Raw genomic sequence first — 12933 nt, forward strand, 5'->3', positions numbered from 1 at the left:
ATTATATGAATTTTATATAAATTGCAAAGTATACAATATACTATATTATGCAAACTTAATATATACTTTATTACATATAAAATATCTATATTGTATGTAGATGGATATCATATATAAAATTATACATATGAATTATATAAAGCACATAACTTATGTCATTTCATATTATATAATGAACAATGCAATTTAATAATTATTAATATATTACATGGTAGGAAATTTTCTTTATTTGTATATTGCCAGGGATTCGATCAGTATTTTATTATCATATATATGTTATGCTTTTGCTATGTTGATAACATTTATTTTTCTGTTTGTTTCTATCACAAATGGGGATTTCTTCTCTCATGTACCTCTATATATGATGCTAGCTTTTGGTATGTAGATAGGTATTCTAAGGAATTATTTCTCTCTCCTATCCTACTAAAAGTAGTGTATAAGATGGATGCTGAATTCTTAAATGCTTTCAACATGCACGGAAAGACGATCGCGTGAGTTTTCTTCTTCAACCTAGGACTATGGCACTGCTCTCTTTTCTAATCACCTTGCATTTCTGGAAAAAAATCCTACATAGAAATTTTTTTCTAGAAATATCTGATATTTTATTTGAGACTTGCATCTATTTTATTCTCCGTTAGGATAATAGTAGCTGCTAAAGCAGCCCCAGAATTTCAGCAGCTTAGCAATAGAAGATCACGTCTTGTTCATAAACGGTCCAGGGAGGATCTTCCTTAATGGTGGATCTTTCAGGCACACAGACCCCTTCAGTCTGGCTGCTTCCCTAGAGGAGGGCAGCAAACTTTCTGAAAGGACCAGACAGTAAATAGGCTAAGCGATTTAAACCGCCTGTCGCAACTACTCACTCTGCTGCTGCGGTACCCAAAGAACTATAAGCAATAAGTCAACAAGTGGGCATGGCTGTGTTCCAATAAAACTTTATTAACAAACGCAGGCTCACAGGCCATAATTTGCCAACCTGTGCCCTAGAGCCCCCTCATCCTCTGTATCTAGCCAGTGAGGGGGAAGAAAGAATGGAAAGGCCCACCCACCTATTTTAAAAGCCTTCACCTGGAAATGAACATATCACTTCTGCCCATATTCCACTATGAAAATAGTGCATATGGCTGGGGAAGGGTTTTTTCTGGCTGAACGGTGATTTTCCAGCAAAACGTGGGGCTCAGTCTCATGACCCTGAGACCACGACCTGAGCCAAAATCAGGAGTCGGACGCTCACCCGACTGAGCCACCCAGGCACCCTTAAAATGTGCATTTTTCAAAAAAAAAAAATTCTCATTATTCCACTGAATTACAAAGTTATTAGCTTAAAGTCGTATAAAGTCTTGGCTTACAGGTGCTCTAAGCTGTTCTCGACCAGGGGTTCTGCTCTATTTTTTAATGCAATGTTGCTAATTTGTGTGTTTTCTCCCTTCTTTCCTCCCTTTTTCATCACAGTTGCTAAAAGTCTTAGTTGGTCATTATTACAAAGAAGCAGTTTGTGAATTTGTTTTATGGTTGTTGGTTTCTGGTCTCTACTTGAATTCATTTAATTTTGCTTCTCATCAGGGTCATTAAGCAGGAGAATCTCCATAAGGAGAGCTGAGGGTCGAGAGTGTTCATCAGTTTCGGGTACAGTAGGGACAGGTTGAGGCAGAGGGAAGGTTAAACAACATGCCCCCCATTCAGGTGAGGAGTCCAAGGGCATGAGCAGGCACATGGTCAACAGAAATGGGTAGAAAGCAGTAAACATGAGGGCTAGCGAAAAAAAAAAAAAGGGCAAGGCATGAATCTACCTAAAGGAATAGTTGCTATGGGACCCACTGCCCTCATTTTCAGAGCTGGACTTTGTGACTTTGGCCACACGGCCGTGCGGTGATTTAATCCCACATGCCTCAGTTGCTCCTCTCTGAAACCCCAACAACAATAATTGCTATCTTGTGGGGCCTTTTTTTCAAGGTGCATTCAGTTTTTTAATTATGTAAAGAATTTACTAGGCACTGGAGGTATGTTAGGGAGTTAGTCTAGTTTCTGATCTCCAGGACTTCACACTTGAGCAAGAAAAGAGGAAGAAGAAAGCCATCATTCCACGTGACAATTCCTCTGAGGGGACTGGATAAAAAGTCACAAAGATCATTCTGGCTGCAATGTGAAGTAGACTCAAGAGATGAGATATAGTGCCAGAGTACTCTCTTCTGTTAGGGGGTTGCTAGAGTTGTTTGAGGAAAGTTGATGGAAGCATGAACAAGAGTCATGGCTGGGAGGTGTGGAAAAGTGGGACTCTGGGAGAGAATTGATTCTGCATGATTAGATGATCAGTAGAATACACCAATTGAGACAAAGGGAAGGCAAAAGATAACACCTAGGTTTCTCTCTTGGGCAACTGGGTAAATGGCGGCCATTTATCAAGATGGGGACCATGAGTAGAAGAGCAGATACAGGGAGAGATGATGGATTCGTGTTTCAACTATGAGATTTGAGGGGCCCACAGAAAATCCAAGGACAAGGGACTAAGTGAGCAATGAGTTCTCTTGAACTAGAATGCAGGAGAATATTGGTCTAGAATGACAGATCTAGGAGACATGAGCGTATATGAACATTTAAACTAATGGACTAGATAAGATTGCCTTTTTGTTCATATATTTCTTCACTATTTATGGAGTATGTTCTGTGTCAGGCACTATTCTAAGTGCTTGGGATATGTCAGTGAACAGAACATTTCCGCTTCAGTGGAACTTATGTTCTAGTTGGGAAATGCGGGCAATAAACAAACATGTAATGAATAATTATATATCGTGATAAAAGGGTATAAATGGTGTAAAAGTAGTACAGGGTTCAAGGAATCAAGAGTGCCTGCTAGAGGGTAGTTGGGAGGAGTGGAGGATGCATAAAAGGCAAAGAGGGCTAAGATAAATACCATAGGAGGCTCACAGGCAGTGATCTTTAAGACAGAGGTAGGGAGACTGTGAGGATGAAGGGCATGAATGGCCACAGAAAGAGGTGGAGGGTATGGGTTGACCAGATCAAGGAAAATCCGGCACCAGTAATGGGGACTGACCCAGGCATCAGCCTCTTAGCAGTAATCTTTCAATGTGCATAAGAGTTTTTATGGGCAAGGTGATGGCATCATATGAAATATCATAAAGACAGAAGGAGTTGCTCAGAGACTAGCTTTGGAGCTAGGACTTTGAGTAGCCCGTCCAGTGGTGATGATGACCCAGCCCCCTCATCTGCCTGTCGCTTCTTGTGATGAAATCAACTCCCCGTGGTGAAGCGGTGACTCAGGGCAGTGGTTCGCTGTGGGTTGTTCTCCTGGCATCTGTGTATTTCACCCTCTCTTCATGCGCTTTTCCAGATGTGCTTAGATTTTCCAGCTCTGTCTGCAGCTGGGTTTCTGTGTTTCTGCCCGGCTCTGAGCAGAACACTTGGTCATTGTCTTCCTCCCGGTTTTAGTAAAGACCAAGTGTTCTCCAACCCAAGACCAATCTAGAACTTCTCCCAACACACAAAGGGATTGCTTTTTAATTTTTTTATTTTAAAAAATTGTTTATTTTTTAATTTTAATTCTAGTAGAGTTAACACACAGTGTTATATTAGTTTCAATTGTATGATATAGCGATTCAACAATTCTACACATAACTCAGTGCTCATCATGATAAGTGTACCCTTAATCCCCTTCATCTATTTCCCCACCCACCCCCACCCACTCCCCTCTGGTGACCCATCAGTTTGTTCTCTATAGTTAAGAGTCTCTTTCTTGGTTGGTTTCTTTTTTTTTGCCCTTTCTTCATTTGTTTTGCTTCTTAAATTCCACATATGAGTGAAATCATATGGTATTTATCTTTCTCTGACTTATTTCACTTAGTATTATACCCTCTAGATCTATCCATATTGTTGCAAATGGTAAGATTCCTTCTGTGGCTTAGTAATATTCCATTGTGTATGTACGCTATATCTTCTTTATGTATTCATCTATTGACGGACACTTGGATTGCTTCCATAATTTGCCTATTGTAAATACCACTGCTATGAACATTGGGGTGCATATATCTTTATGAATTAGTGTTTTCATATTCTTTGGGTAAATACCCACTAGTGGAATTACTGGATCAGATGGTAATTTTATTTTTAAGTTTTTGAGGAACCTCCGTACTGTTTTCCAGAGTGGCTGCACCAGTTTGCATTCCCACCAACAGACATGAAGTTTCCCCCTTTCTCTGCATCCTTCCCAACACCTGTTGTTTCTTGTGTTGTTGATTTTAACCATTCTGACAGGTGTGAGGTGGTATCTCATTGTGATTTTGGTTACCCTTTCCCTGATGATGAGTGATGTTGAGCATCTTTTCATGTGTCTGTTGGCCATCTGGATGTCTTCTTTGGAAAAATGTCTGTTCATGTCTCATACCATTTTTAATCAGATTATTTGGTTGTTTGGTGTTGAGTTGCATAATTTCTTTATATATTTTGGATACTAACCTTTTATCAGATATGTCATTTGCAAATATCTTCTCACATTCAATAGGTTGTTTTTCAGTTGTGTTGATTGTTTCCTTCGCTGTGCAGAAGCTTTTTATTTTGATGAAGTCCCAATAGTTTATTTTTGCTTTTGTTTCCCTTGCCTCAGGAGACCTAGCTAGAAAAATGTTGCTGTGGCCGATGTCAGAGAAATTACTGCTTGAGCTCTCTTCTGGGATTTTTATGGTTTCAGGTCTCACTTTTGGTCCTTAATCCATTTTGAGTTTATTTTTGTGTATGGTCTAAGAAAGTGGCCCAGTTTCATTGTTTTACATATAATTGTCCAGTTTTCCCAGCACCATTTGTTGAAGAGACCATCTTTGTCTTTTTCCCATTGCATATTCTTGCCTCCTTTGTCAGAGATTAATTAACCATATAAATGTGGTTTTATTTCTGGGCTTTCTATTCGGTTCCATTGATCTATGTGTCTATTTTTATACCAGTGACATACTGTTTCGATTACTACAGCTTTGTACTATATCTTGAAATCTAGGATTGTGATACCTCCAGTTTTGTTCTTCTTTTTCAAGATTGCTTTGGCTTTCTGATTTGACTTCCGCAGGAGAAGGCTTGGGCCTCCTCGTGGCCACATCTCAGAGGGGCATGCACCTAATCCCCTGGTTTCTCTTCTTGGAAAGCCACTAAAGGGGTCTAAGCAACCACTTCCAACGGGGGGGGTAGGGTGTCCCCCATCCCAACAAACAATGTGTAGGACACCAGCTGGGCATCCTACAGTTCAACTCAATTCTGACAGCATCAGATCTCACGGGTGAAGGGTTCCGTCCGGCAAGATCACCCTCCTCTTCAGACTCCAGTCACAAACACCTATCACCCATGCTTCTGATCAACCGGCTACAGATCAGACGTTCCCACGATGCCCTCCTCGAGCTCAGTTAGTTTGCTAGAGCAGCTCACAGAACTGAGGGGACCCATTTACGTACTGGATTACCAGTTTATTATAAAAGCTCAGTAACAGTCAGTTGGAAGAGATGCAGAGGATGAGCCACGTATGGGGAAAGGGTAAGGAGCTTCCATGCTCTCCAGGAACACCACTCTCCCCAAATCTCTGCATGGTCATCAATCCAGAACCTCTCCAAACCCCGTCTCTTTGGGTTTTTAATGGAGGCTTCATTACAGAGTCTCAATTGATTCGGCTATTGGTGAATGAACTCAGTCTCCAACCCCTCTCCCCTCCCTGGGGGTCAGAGGGTGGGACTGAAAGTTCCCAGATCACATGATTGGTTCTCCCAGCCCCAGCCCCATCCTTAGGCGAGGTCCAAAAGCCACCTCATTAACATAACAAACGACCCTTTTGTGGCTTTCATCACTTAGAAAATTCCAATTGTTTTCAGAGCTCTGTGCCAGAAAGGGGGATGAAGTCCAAGTATATATTTCTTATTATAAATCACCATATCACAACCCCTAACAGCCTGTCTCTCAGGACAGAATACTGAAACAAAACACCAAATCTGATGTTACAGGGGAGTGAGGATTTAGGAGAACAGAAATTATATACTGGAGTTTAGCTTGGCCTCCTTGAGCAGCTGAGTGGGGTCGTTATTACTTAAAGATCCTCTCAGTTGGAGACCCCGGGAGCCGACTCCTAGTTTGTTAATTCTCTCACTGGCCATCTGAGTCTTTTCTTTACTTGACAGGAGCAGTATCCTTGAGCTTCCATGGAAGCTATTTATTGTCCAGAGGTCTGGCTTCCGCTTGAGTGAAACAGAACCCCTGCTGGCTTCCCTGTTTTTTTTCAAACAGTGGGAGGATGCTGGTTTTCAGCTCCAACAGACAGACCCCTCCTCCTAAAGTGTCCTCACCTTTCCCTTGGTCTGGCCCAGGTGGCTTGCCGAATGCCCAAATCAGCTACTTAGCTACTTTTTCTAAAAAAAAAAAAAAAAAAAATTGACACTGCGACTCAGAATATACAATCTAGTTGTCAAAGATAAATTAGTTCTTTGTGTCACTATAACCCTTTAACATAAGAAGCAGTATTTCTAGTCCACCAGGGCTGGTCTGGAAGACACCCATTTATAGCTGTCACTTATATTTCTAAAAGATCCCACACTAGTCTTTGCTCACTCGCACCCCCGAGGTGCAGACTTCATAACAAAACAAAACAAATCCTATTTACTAAGAATCCGGTCATTCTTCAGAGACTCTGGAAGTCCTGACGCTCTGATCGTTTATGGGAAGGCAAATGGGCAATAATCATGGCCCTAAGCCAGATGGTAGAGTCGTTTGCTTTGTCATAAAAAAGAAAAGGTTTGCTTTGGCATAACTTTCTCGTGGACAGAATTTATCATTCTATAATGAGAAATTGTTTCAAAAGTGCGCGTGATCCTGGGGGAAAGAGGCCCAATGAGGAATACGTGTAAAATACTTTTCTGTGCTGGGGGCCTCTGCTGCCCACCGAAGCAGTCATTGGCCTCACCAAGAAGTCTGTAGCTGGGGACAGGTGCTACAGCCATGAGAGGGCGCTTGGACGGGGGGGGGGGGGGGGGGGGGGGGGGGCCCTGCAGAGGGGAAGCAAGAGACCTTGCGCAAGTATCTTCACACACCTGATGATCTTCTTCCTCCCTCAAGAATTAACCTTGAGCTCTGACACAGGTTAATCCTTCCAGTTAACTTTTTTTCTCCACTCATGTGGTCCTAGCACCAGGGTCATGTCTTAGAAGCTAAAGCACATTGCAGAAACTGCCAGGAGTCTGAAGAAAAGGAATCCTCCTTCCTGCAGACATCCACTGATATCCATTTCCATAATAAAGGCATCTGATCCCCTTCAAGAGCTGCAGGTTCTGTCTTTGTTGCAAGATACAATCCATCCTCCGGAGGCTGTGGCATCTTCCGTGTATTAAAATATGTTTAGGCAAGAGCCTTTAAACCATAGCTGCTTCCACGGGCATCACTTTGTCCCCTTGGAAATGCATTTTCCTTCAGTCTCTTCCAAGAGGGCATTAAGAGATGGTCTGCCGGTGAATTAAAATAGCTCTCCCGCAGGGCACTGAGCAAGCTTGCAAGTAGATAAGCAAGCCAGGTCCCTTTCCACATCCCACTTTGCAGTCTCCTGCCCTCCGTGCTGGTCCTAGCAGCGAGGTACCGAGGACTCCAGCTATCTCGCTTAATCTCGGAATCTTACATGTTTATGTACAAAAAGTACAACTGACTCATTCATCTAATTGCTTCCAAGAGGGATGGGGAAAGCTCAGAGTCGCCCGGTCGACATCGCCCAGGGGCTGGTGCCCAGAATCGGCCCTGCAGGCATGGCCAGAGGATGATGTCAGGGCTTCCCAAAGCGGGTCCTTGTCACCGCACCGCCTGATGTGTCTACAGGGACAATAGCCTGTGCACCGCACTCCAGCGGCTCCCAGGGGGCCTCGTGCTGGGGGAGAGATCGGAGCGGAGGCCCAGGGTCACAGCAAAGCCAACAGACTGGGTTGTTCCCGAGGCAGCCCCATAAGGTGACCTTTGTGCCTCTCCACGTGAGCCTGGCTTGAACCAGGAGGGAGAGGGAGTGACAAGCAGCCTTTCCCGGGACTCTCTGGCCCCGGGGAGGGTCTGTCTGGGCTTTCCTAGGATGACACCGTGAGGACAAGCCAGTTTTTCTAGGTCTGGAGTTGCGCTGATCTTTGCCAAGCTGAGGGCCGGACAAATGGCCTCCTGGGTGGTCTTGTTTATTTTTGATAATGGCAAACTTGCGACAAGCGGCTACTCCTAACGAAAGCAGTAACTGTCATCCCCACAGCTAGAAAGGACGGAACTCTTGCCCATCGAGGGACTGGGCTCAGCACTTCGCACCCGCTCCGTTGTTTTAATCCTCGAAACCTGACAGTAACTATGGCTGCTATTTTCATCTTAGAGATGGGGACCCTGAGGCTCTGGGAGGTTCAGTAACTTGCCAGCAGACTCTAGCACTGGAGGGGTAGGACCAAGAAACAAACCAAGACCGCCGGAGTCCAGAACCGAAGTCGATCCATCATCTCTGAAGGAAGCCACTGTCCTTGGCTACGAGCGCCTCCCGGCTGTTCCGTTTCTCGCGCCAACGGGGGCTGAGCCGGATGTGCAGCCTGGTGGGGGGCACACTCCAAGCCACTTGGTCACAAATCCAAGGCACTTGCAGCCCTGAGACAGTGGTGATTGGCAGCCCCCCGCCCCCGGCCCCGGGGCAGGGTCTTTGTGCCTGCACAGTGACGACATGGTCCTCGGTGACATATGCTGACCTGGCACATGCGGCCTTTTAGGGATCAGACAAAAAGGAGTCCCATGTGGGGCCTTTGTCCTCACCCTGTTGGCTCGTCCAGGAGTAAAGGACTCCCCCATATGTGGTTGCATGAACGCATGGCTTCTCTGTTGACTTAGAAAAACCTCTTTAATTGATTGCCTGTCACTTGATAAAGTAACTCCCGGAAGCTGTGTCTCTCCAGGAATTGGCTCCCAAAATAATCCTGTCCCCTGGTGGGGGGGAAATCTCTTCCTCCCCTTCCCATTGCCGCTCTGCTGTTCGCCACTCCGTTAGCGTCCCTTTCGCTGCCCCCCCCCCCAGGAAGGTCAAGTGTCCCCTCCCTGTCTGTCGTCCTGTCCACAGCTGGCGGTCATTTCACACTCAACCCAATCCTGCCTCCTCCAGGAGTCTCCTGCATTGAGATCTCCTCCGTCTGTCCGGGACGGTGCTCGCCAGGTGGTTCTCGTCCTTGACAAATGTCTCTGATGGTGTCCCATGGAGATCAGCTCTTCCCAACATCATAGCTGATTTTTCTTCTGCTTCTCTCCTTCTCCTAAAGCGGGAAGCTTGGATGGGAACGAAATAACCAGGGAATGCTCTGTCCAGCTCTAGGGAAAATGGGACAGATGCCCAACTCCTTTGTTCCAGATACTCCACTTGGAGACTTTTCCACATCATCCTAGTGCCTCGATCCAAGGTCACCAGATTGCCAGATGCCCAAGTGGGAAGGGCAGGCTGAGTAACCAGTGGCAACAATGGGGCTTCCACAATCCTTCCAACACTCTTCTGAGACGAGTCCCCATGAAATCATCATGACCACCCTCCCCAGAATGTCCCCCCTTCTCCATCCTCACGATCCTGGTGTCACCATCCGTCCCTTACATCTCAAAAACTCAAGTACAAGATGCTGTGGAATCTGGAGATATCCTTAGTGCATTGTGTGCAGAAAAAAAAAAGAGAGGCATTTTCTCTGCTACCTCCCCCTTCCATTACCCAGTGGGTGTTCCCTAAATGACATGCTGCCACCTGATGGCTTCCAGGGAGGGTAGTGGGTTTTGCCCCCCTCTGCTGGTGGCTCTGAGCGTTCACACTGCCGTCTTGGCACAGTCCCTGTATGACTGGCATATCCTCATCCCCAAAACCGTGAGGAGAAAACGGGCCCCTACTCTGATTGAGACCCAACAAAGGTTGATGTCTTTTGTTACTACCACTACTAAGTGAATTCCTGATACAAACTGTTCTTATCATTTGCGTTTGCTCCATTTGAAACAAAGTGGGATGTTGCAGATAAGAAAAGAAACCATCCTCTTTCCTTCTCCCTGCCTGCCTCTTGTAACTTTTCCACTCACATGTTAGAATATTTGGACACCTCTGTGATGTGATGAACTTCCTCTGATGTGTGCATATTTGGGATGTGATCCTCGGTGTGGGTGTGAGTGAGATGGTGGGGGTCCACGGGGTGGGGGAGTCTCTGTCCCATGGAGGATGAGATCTCATGGAGAAGCTCTATACCCAGTTTGATGGAGGGCAGTCAGGAGGGAATACCATAAAGCTTTCAGATGGAGGGTCCTGTCCAGCAGAGAAGACCGGCTGCCCTGAGGGGCCAACACACTCACATGCAGGGCTCTCTGAGCATGGACTTGATGTCAGCTCAGGGCATGTGCCGAGCAGATCCAACGAAATGCTGTGATTTCTGGGGTGGGGAAGGCTTAACGTCCTCCACCACCCTCCTGTGTCTCCCTGGCCCTTAATAACACAGGTAAGCCTTTGAACAGGGACAAAGCCTTCTCCACCAGCAGAAGTAGGACTTGAAATTTCAGTGACAAAGGTTTATTTGTAGAGCCCAGGGTTCCCTGTAAGAGAAGGGAAGGGCATAAGGCTGGATTCTTAAAATAGGAAGGTGAGTGTTTGAGAGTACTGAAGGGGGGAAGAATGACCCCCGATCTCAAATGAAAAAGGTGGCATTTATCAAATACCCAATGAAACCCCTCTCTTAGGAAACGAATGCATTGCTGACATAAATATCCAAAAAAGCTAGAATTTATTTATTTCAGGTAATAGGTAAACAAATCTTTTACATTATTCTCTGTACTTTTTTCTTATTTCAAAATCTTTATGGTTTAAAAAAAGGACACCTCTGAAAATAGAAGTTGAAAAATAAAAAGTTTCCAACAACACAATGGAATACTGTGTAGCTGTTGCCAAAAAAAAAAAAAATTTTTTTTCTTTTAATTGAGGACTATCTCTGTGTGCCCCCAAGGAAAGGACTCTAAGTAACATTGTAGCGAGAATAAGGCAAGCTTCAGAATATTTCACCAGTCCTGTCTAAGTGAAATACTTTGTGCCTGTGTGTATGTTTCGTTGTATATATAGAACTAGATCTAGAAGAGGCACCAAATCATTAACAGAAAGTGGGATGAATACATACATTAGGCACCTTCATATGGTAAGAATGGTTCTCATAAGTAACCATTACATTTAGCATCATAGAAAAGCACTTATAAGTTTATAAACAGTCCTTGAAGTGGTGGAGCAACCACGCTGGTCCCCAAGTCCTTCCAGGTTGGTGGGGTCCCCCGTGGCGGCGGGGGTGGGGGTGGGGGGAGCAGCATCTGAAATTTCCACCTGCCCTGTCCTTTCTGGCTCTTTCCCGCTTTGACACTTGGATGTCTGGAGGGTCCGTGACAGATACCAGCAGTGGTGGTGATGACAAGCCCCGAAGCGCACTTGTTCCATTTCTTGCTGCTCCTTGCTGCTTTTCCAATCTCCACCGTGAAAGCTCCCCTCTCTTATCTGCCCAAAGCAGGAGTCAAAAGTTCTTGTCCGTGTGATTGCAGAATGCCGGGCTGGGAAACTTCCGATAATACCTAAATTCCTTTAGAAGAGCTGAGCCTGGGGTCGGGTCAGAAGCGTTTCTGGGGCCTGAGCACATTTTGTACCGTGTAGCTGGATAATAATCCAGATACAATTTGGCAATGTAAAAACAAACAAACAAACAAACAAACAAAAACCCATAAGGGACGTATAAGGATGTCATTGTAGTCCCACCTGATTGGATAGCCCCTTTCCCCAAGCTGATGAACCCGCTCCCCTCCAAAGGCCACGCAGCCTTCTGAGGAAGAATTTCTGCCTTCCCAGCTGTTGAGGGTTTCCAAAATAGACACAGAGCTAGGAAGCATACAAAGGAAATCCAAATAATAATAATTTTAAAAGATCACGCTGCAGTTTCCGGGACATATTTATGGCTTTTATAATCAGCTGTGCGTTCGTTGAAAGGGGCTTTGTAACACTGGTGACATGAGCTAATTCCGACATTTAGGAATTTAGACTCAGTAGTGGGTCTGGCTTATCCCAAAGAGCGAAGTTTGCGAAACACTTTGTGCCGTGTGCCCTGCTTTATACTTGAACGTGATGCTAATGGCATGTTGTCGTTTCAGTTCTCTGTCTTGTCGTAGAACCTGAGGGAGACAGGTACCCTCCCACTGCAATCTCCTTTGGCCTCGTTCTGTATCCAGTGGCCCCTTTCTTTCCTTCATCTTCCCTGACTGCATTTCAGAAAGATAACAGGTCTCATGTCCAAAATGTGCAGGAATGCATAAACCTGAAGATAAACTTGACCAAGCAACAGGAGACCTTTAATACGCCCTGCCTTCTTCCCTGCCAGACGTATCCCTTTTATAAACACAAGTTCCCATTTGGAGTAAATCGATGAGAAGCCACATCAAGTTAAAACCTATCTTCACTCTTACCTTGCCCTAGAAACAGATCGAAGGAGGTAGATGTTTGCTCCTGGTAGGGTTCTACGGCGAAGCATTTCCAGAAAGCCCTTTGGTGTGCCTCAGCCACTGACCCCGTTCTTGGATTTTACCCCATCAGGTAACCAGGTGAGTTTTTCCAAATCGGCAGATGCATTCGCCTTCGAAGAGGACAGCAGCGGTGATGGGCTTTCTCCAGACCAGACTCGAAGCGAAGACCCCCAGGGCTCAGCGGGATCCCCTGCGGACACTAAAGCTTCAGAGACCCCTTTGGCAGGTCCTCTGGGGCCAGTCCAGGTAAATAAATCCCACCTCAGCCTACCGTGTCTTCGTGGGCTTAAAAGCACATCGCCACCTTTAGTTTTGCGTAGAGACCCCAGAGATGTCTCTTGATGGCACTTGAACTTCATGCCTCTTTTGTCCCCATCCAGTCCAGGGATCAGTGTG

The 12933-nt window shown here is 45.4% G+C and overlaps 1 protein-coding gene across 1 annotated transcript in view; it reads left to right on the top strand.

Annotated features, from left to right (window-relative positions):
• Window positions 1–12933, top strand: part of MYOCD (myocardin) — a 96335-nt gene that overhangs the window by 54154 nt on the left and 29248 nt on the right. The window contains exon 6 of the mRNA XM_036067692.2: window positions 12608–12783. Within this exon, the coding sequence (XP_035923585.1) occupies window positions 12608–12783 (176 nt within the window). The remainder of the gene's footprint in view (window positions 1–12607; window positions 12784–12933) is intronic.

Source organism: Halichoerus grypus, chromosome 2 (genome assembly GCF_964656455.1).
Source record: "Halichoerus grypus chromosome 2, mHalGry1.hap1.1, whole genome shotgun sequence".
Classification (NCBI taxonomy): Eukaryota; Metazoa; Chordata; class Mammalia; order Carnivora; family Phocidae; genus Halichoerus; species Halichoerus grypus.